General features: G+C 28.6%; 1 protein-coding gene across 1 annotated transcript in view; it reads left to right on the top strand.

Annotated features, from left to right (window-relative positions):
* LOC117173792 (gonadotropin-releasing hormone II receptor) overlaps positions 1-6743 on the top strand; it is a 133148-nt gene that overhangs the window by 38390 nt on the left and 88015 nt on the right. The window contains exon 5 of the mRNA XM_033362435.1: positions 1140-1347. Coding sequence (XP_033218326.1) covers positions 1140-1347 — 208 coding nt within the window. The remainder of the gene's footprint in view (positions 1-1139; positions 1348-6743) is intronic.

Here is a 6743-nt window from a genome sequence, read left to right as displayed (position 1 = left end):
CGCGCAACTCAGTCATTTACAGCGTCTCCTACTATATTCACACGGACATAGCCATGTCATAGTATTGGACCGCATCTCGTTTCAGATCTGGGATCACTGGACCTCACTGCCACGTACTCGTTTTTCGTTGAAATGTCAACTACTTGGTTGAAAGTTGAACTACATTGTAAACACTTAATTTTTCTAAAACTCACCTCTTTGTTTGAAAATTTAACTATTTTGTTGAAAACGCATTTTTCGGTTAAAAATTAATTAATTATTTGATAATTTAGCTATTCCATATTTTGTTGAAAATTAATCCTTTAGAAAGTTGAAAATGCATTTTGATAGGTTAATAATTCAAATAATTGCTTAAACCGTAAAATATTTTGATAAAGTTTAATTACTTTGTTGCAAATTCAATTAGTTTGTAAAGTATTTTTTTGGAAAAGTTTAACTCTTTTGTTGAATATTCTACCTTTGGAATTGAAAATTAATCTTTTATGGTAGAAAAGTCATATTTTTTGGTTGAAAATAAATTCTTTTGTTGAAAAATCAACTGCCCTCGAAAAATTCGTCTTTTTGGCTTGCAAATAACTATTTGCTTCAAAATTCAAATAGTTTGTTACAAATTTGTCTCTTTTTCTCACAAACTCAAATACTTGGTTTCTAATTCAACTTTTGCTTAAAGTTTTTTGTTTTTGAATTAATCTCTTTTGGTGAGTAATTAATCTTTTTCGGTCAAAAACTCAACTATTTTGTTAAAATGAAATATTTCTGAATTCAATATGGTACCTATAAATCATTTTATTTTAGAGAGTTATTTTTATTATTACATTAAAATTTCTAACGTAGTTTATGGAAGGTTCCTAAATTAAATTTAAAACAAATTAAAATAGGGAAGACTATCCTACAGGAGATAATGAACTCATATAAGGTAATTATAATTTTAAAATACCATTGAGTGAAAATTAATCAATTTAAATTAATTAATACCTAGGACACTATACGTGTTATTATTAAATTAAAATTAAAACGAATTATTTTACGTGTATTTTCGCTTTTAATTAATGATTATCTACTTTAGGGTAGGCTCCCTTACTTCAAAGTTGAAGTGTCTAAAAAAATGTAGGAAAAATGTATTATTTTTTATTTTTCAGATGCTTGTATTTCATGTCGAAACCCACCCAAATTTTACGTGGTACGAGCAATGTATCACATTTAATACTTTTCCGAGTTTTACTCACGAATTGACTTATTCATTATTTGGAATGCTGATGATGTATTGGCTTCCCCTAATTGTTATAATTTATTCATACACGAGTATTCTCGTAGAAATTTATAAAAGATCCAGGGATTCTAATCCTGGTAAGGATTTTTTAAAATTTAATACTTAATTCCATATTTTAAAATTTGATAAATTATTTCAATTTGAGAAATTTAAATAACTAGAACATTGTGCGCGCTATGCGCACAACATTTTTTAAATGGATTTTAAAGAAAATCATATACGATTTGAAAACGCTGTATATGATACCGTTATTTTAATAATTAAAAAAAATACAAAATAAATTTTCAAGGTATTTTCAGATAAACTATTCACCAAGGTAGAATTAAATTTGACTATTTGAATTTGATTCGAATTTTCTGTACATATTTGTTACATAAATGTATTAAATGATTTTATTTTTATTTAAAAATACAGCGAACTCTTACTTACTCCAAGGCGCACTTATTCCAAGGCGTACATATTCCTAGTTTTCCACGCTGGGATACAATAAATTAAAAATTTTAAAGAATAAAATGAGAAAGAAGATAAAATATAAATTTAAATATATCAGAACTTTATAAAATAGATGAAAATAGAAATATTGAAAAGAAGACTATTCCATTTTGTGTTTAAAAGTTAGTTTTGTTAGTTGAAAATTCAGGTATTTTGATTAAAATTCGTATTTTCTAAAAGAAAATTAACCTTGTTAGTTGAAAATTTAACTATTTTCTTAAAAATTTGTTTTTTGGGTTAAAAAATAATTTTTTCAATTGCATGTTTTCAAGATACGTAGTCAAAAATTCCCACTTTTTTACAAGATTGGAATCTGAAATATATCTTTTTTATGATTTTTTTATTTTGTTAAAATTAGTATTTTTTGGTAGAAAATTAATATTCTTGGTTGCAATATTTTGTTTAAAACTCGTGCTTTGTTCGACCTAAATATATTTTTTTAAATGTAAATTCAAATGTTCGACATTTGGTTGTAAAATCATCTTTTATAGTTGAAAATTTGATTGTTTGGTTAAAATTTGTTGTATTTTGTCCAAGGTTAATTTTGTTGGTAAAAGATTAAGTTTCGTAGTTAAAAATTAAAAATTAATCTAAAATGTATTTTATTGCTTGAAAATTTATTTATTTTGTTGAAAATTCGTCTTGTTTGTTTGAAAATATTTTTTCAACTGAATGTTTAACTATTTAAAGTTTGATTTAAAATTTAAATTTTTGAAATTCAACTATTTCATATAAATTTTATATAAATTTATATACATATATAGTGGAAAATGCGTCTATTTTGGTGAAACATTAATATTCTTGATTCAAAATTAATTTTTTTGGTTGGAAATTCAACTATTTCATTAAAAATTGTTTGTTTGATGGTTCAAAGTAATTTCCACCAATAAAAATTAACATGTTCCATTTTTGTTTGAAAATTAATTTTTTTTTAGCTAAAAATGCAACTATCTGATTAAAAATTCATGTATTTTGTAGAAAATTAATGTGTATGGTTGAAACTTAATCTTTTTGTTTAAAAATTCGTTTTTTTTGTAGAAAATTAATGTTCGTTTTTGAAAATCCATCTATTCAATTGAAAATTAGTATTTTTTGGTAGACAATCAATTTTCTTGGATGAAAAATCATCTTTTTGATTAGCAACTTTTTATTTGAAAATTCAATATTTTGGTTGAAAAATAATTTTGTTCGGTGAAAGTTTAATCATTTTCGTTAAAAATGTATTTCTGTGACTGAAAATTTATTCATTTTGTTGAAAATTCGCCCTTTAGATAAAAAAATAATTTCCTTAATTGGGAATTCATCTTTATGTTTAGAAATTCAAATATTTGTTTAAAAATGCAGTTTTTGGAGTAAAGATTTATAATTTCCATTGAAAATGTGTGTTTTTTCTATTAGAAAATGTACCTCTTTTTTGGTAAAAAGATTATCTTTTTGGTTAGAAGTTCAACCAATTTGTTAGAAATTAATTTTTTTTAAACAAAATTCATAATTTTAGTTCAAATTCATCTTTTTATTTGATAAATCATCTTTTGGGTTAAAAATTAATCTTTTTTTCAAGATTTAGTAGACATTTTTTCAAACGTATAATTAATGGTTTTAAATTGAACTATTTGGTTGAAAATTCGTCATTATTGGTTGAAAATTAATTTTCTTTACTAAAGAAATGTATTATTTTACCTTTTGTTTAAAATTTCCAATTTACCTTATTTTTAGTTGAAAATTCGACTTTCTTGGTAAAAATAATCTTTTTGGTTGAAAATTTATCATTTTAGTAGAATGATTTTAGTCTTTTTTGATAAAACAAATATTGTTCTTGGTCTAAAACATATCTGTTTGGTTAAAAGTTTAGTTTTTTTTTATTGAAAACTTATCTAATGTATTTAATAATTTTGTATTAATTACAAATATTAATTCTTTTAACTGAAAATATAACTGTTCGACTTTTTCCTCGAAAGTTACCTTTTTCAGTTGAAAATTCAGGTATTTTTTTTTTAATTCGTAATTTTTGGTCAAATAAGTTTTGTTCTGGATATTTTTACTTGTTTCTAAACACAATTAAACACGGCCGAAAGAACAGCGAAAAGGCGTCCAATTTCCATCCAAAAGATATTTTTTTGACCTCGTAAGTCCACTTTCTGATAAGTATAATTTTTCCAAAAAACTTATTTATGACCTCTTAAAGTCAACTTTTCGTTAATTAAAAAATACAACTTAAAGATGTTGGGTTTACAGATCAGGTAGATTTTTTTTAACTATAAATAAAAAATGTAAAATAACATTGATAAAAATAAACAAATTGACATTAAATAAAGTGAAATCTCACTTCACTCAAGTAACTTTCTTTATGCATACCGATTTTATTTCACATGTTCTCAATAAATAAATATAATCCTTAATTTATTAATTGAAATTAACATCTAAACTTTATTATAATAAATAATAGAGAATATTACATTATATTTTTATTAAATTAAGAAATGAATTATATTATAAAATTGTTAAAATGTTGTCTAAATATTTGTTTAATAAGGTGTAGACTAAAATTAAATATAATACTTATTTTAATACTCATATAGCTCAGATGTGAATGAGATTTTTAAACAATTAAACTCAGGTCCAGTAGATCTTCCAGCTGCTTCTAGCTAAAAGAAACTACAAACGATTGATGCAATTGCTCTTCATCTTAATTTATGGGCTGGATGATGTACTTGTACATAAGAACGCCAATATATCAGTAGTTTCGGGGGTTGCCTCGCAATGGCCTTGTCATTAAATCAGTCATTGGAAACGTAAACAGTCTATTGTTAACTGATGGCGACCCATTGTTGACACTGTCATACAATGACACAAAACAAGCTTCAATAAATTTCAAAATTGTATATGCTTTTACTTGCTTTGCAATGTAAAAACTGTGAGATTGAATAAAATACGATACTAAGCGCAGTTCCACCAACCTCGGTTTAAAATGTAATCCTCCGTTAAAGCTAGTTACGCGTTCCACCACTTTTTAACGGCCGTTTAACTTGCGTAAACTACCGTTAAATCTAACCGGTCAAGATTGGTCGGTTAGGTCGACTTAATCGCCCTTTAACCTAAAAAGTGCAGTGTCGTTGTAAAATATGGAGTTTCTGGAAGAAGATCTGAGGTTGTCTGATGACAGATCACAGATAACACGAACACAACACGAATAAAATAGAAATATGACACGAACAAAACAGACGTAAAAATTCACTTTTTTTAAGTTAGTGTGGACGCGAGCGTGGCATGAACCTTACCTGGATTTGGTGCGCATGCCCATATTGCTTTGCTTTACACTCGACTGATGGGTAGCCGATCACGCGAATGATTTAAAGTAAAATATAAGTTATTTCGAAACGACTATCTGGTTAGCTAACCGCTTTCTCCAAAGATGTGATGGAACGCGCAACAGGATATTCCAAGCTTAACTATGACGTTAACTTTATCCCGCCGTCAGTTAACCAATTATTTAACTGAAGTTGGTGAAACCGGCCCTAAATCCACTATAGTCACCGAGGCCACTGAACTACTAATTACACTAAAATCTATATATCTAAGAGCATACGGATCAACGTTTTCGATTGTTTTCAATTGTCTGATATAATGGGTCTTGACATCTCCCATTACTATATGCCGATGGTTCATTTAATCATATTAGCTTTTAATACGAACTGCTCACTGAGACCTTATTTTAATTGATCTTTTTGTTTTATTTTGTAAGAACTCTTTAGATAGAATTCTAATACACACAATTAAATCTCTCTATTTATAATCCTTTTAATTATTTTCCAATTAATCTTTATTAATTTTGGTAGATTATGGCTATAATCCTTGCTCAAATTACAAATAGTATACTATTTTTCTTTATATCTAGTTGAAAGTATATTTGGTAATTATTAAAAACTGAGCAAACACGTTTTGTAGCAGACACATCGTAGCGCAGCCATGTTTTTACTTTCCTCTTCGCGGCAGCGCCTCCGCGGAGAGTTGTGAAGCTCTTACTTTTGTTCTGTCTCTCTCTTTTTTCTATCTGTCCCTCTGGCTTTTGACACCTGCTCGACTTTTACAGAATTAGTTTTAGTCGTTTGAAAACGGAGATGCCGTTAGCATTCAATGCGAGAATAGTTAGTTTATCTTTATGAACGTCCGGGGCTTAAGGGCTGGAAGGTAGCTGTGAAGGTGGAGAGGAAGTCACGAAAAAGCTGCTGTAGTTGTGAATACTGTAGGAGATCGGTGTTGGGAGAGGGTTGAGTCTGATTTTGGACTTGTGATAGAGGACGAGCTGATACTACGTTAGCGAAGGAGCGTTTTGAGGAAGTGAGGTTGAAAGCGCTATAAAGTTTAGGAAGATAAGAAGGGTTCGCTTCAATTTGAACGCTGAGGTCAGATAGAAGTTTAATGACGAATATGGATTTGGCAGTGGGAGCGATTGGGTCCAGATGGACAACAACCAGAGACCAGATTTTTTTATACTATGAACTCGTTTAACAGATTTTTAAGTGTAGTTCATCGAGGATGGATTATTCAGTAAGGGATTCTTGGACACCCCTGATGACAGCGATAAGGTCCTTGTCCTATTGAAGTTGGTTAGTGGTGTAATTGATTTTGTTTTTATCAAGTTTGAGAGTGATGTCACGAAAACTGTCAACTGTTTTAGGATAGACAATTATTGCGTTATTGGTGTTTTTGGCAGATCGGATAGGAATGTCAGCTTTACAGAGAGCTGAGTGTATTTTGGGCTAAAGTTCTTTGCGAAGGATAAAAATTGAGGAAGTACTACGTTCCTTAGGCACGGATTAATGGTCATCGGATAAGCTTGAGAAAATAGACTCGTCGTCGGATTGAGGAGGGCTAGCCAATTTACAGTCTGTCAAGTTAAAGCGTGGGTGGCTTTACTTGCAGTCGGTAAGGTGTATCGACATGATTTTGGTGTCAAAATATTAAGAAGAGCTCCCTCTTT

The sequence above is a fragment of the Belonocnema kinseyi genome, chromosome 5, assembly GCF_010883055.1.
Source record: "Belonocnema kinseyi isolate 2016_QV_RU_SX_M_011 chromosome 5, B_treatae_v1, whole genome shotgun sequence".
Taxonomy (NCBI): Eukaryota; Metazoa; Arthropoda; class Insecta; order Hymenoptera; family Cynipidae; genus Belonocnema; species Belonocnema kinseyi.
The sequence above is the reverse complement of the archived record's forward strand: the minus strand, read 5'-3'. Positions and strand labels throughout refer to the sequence as shown.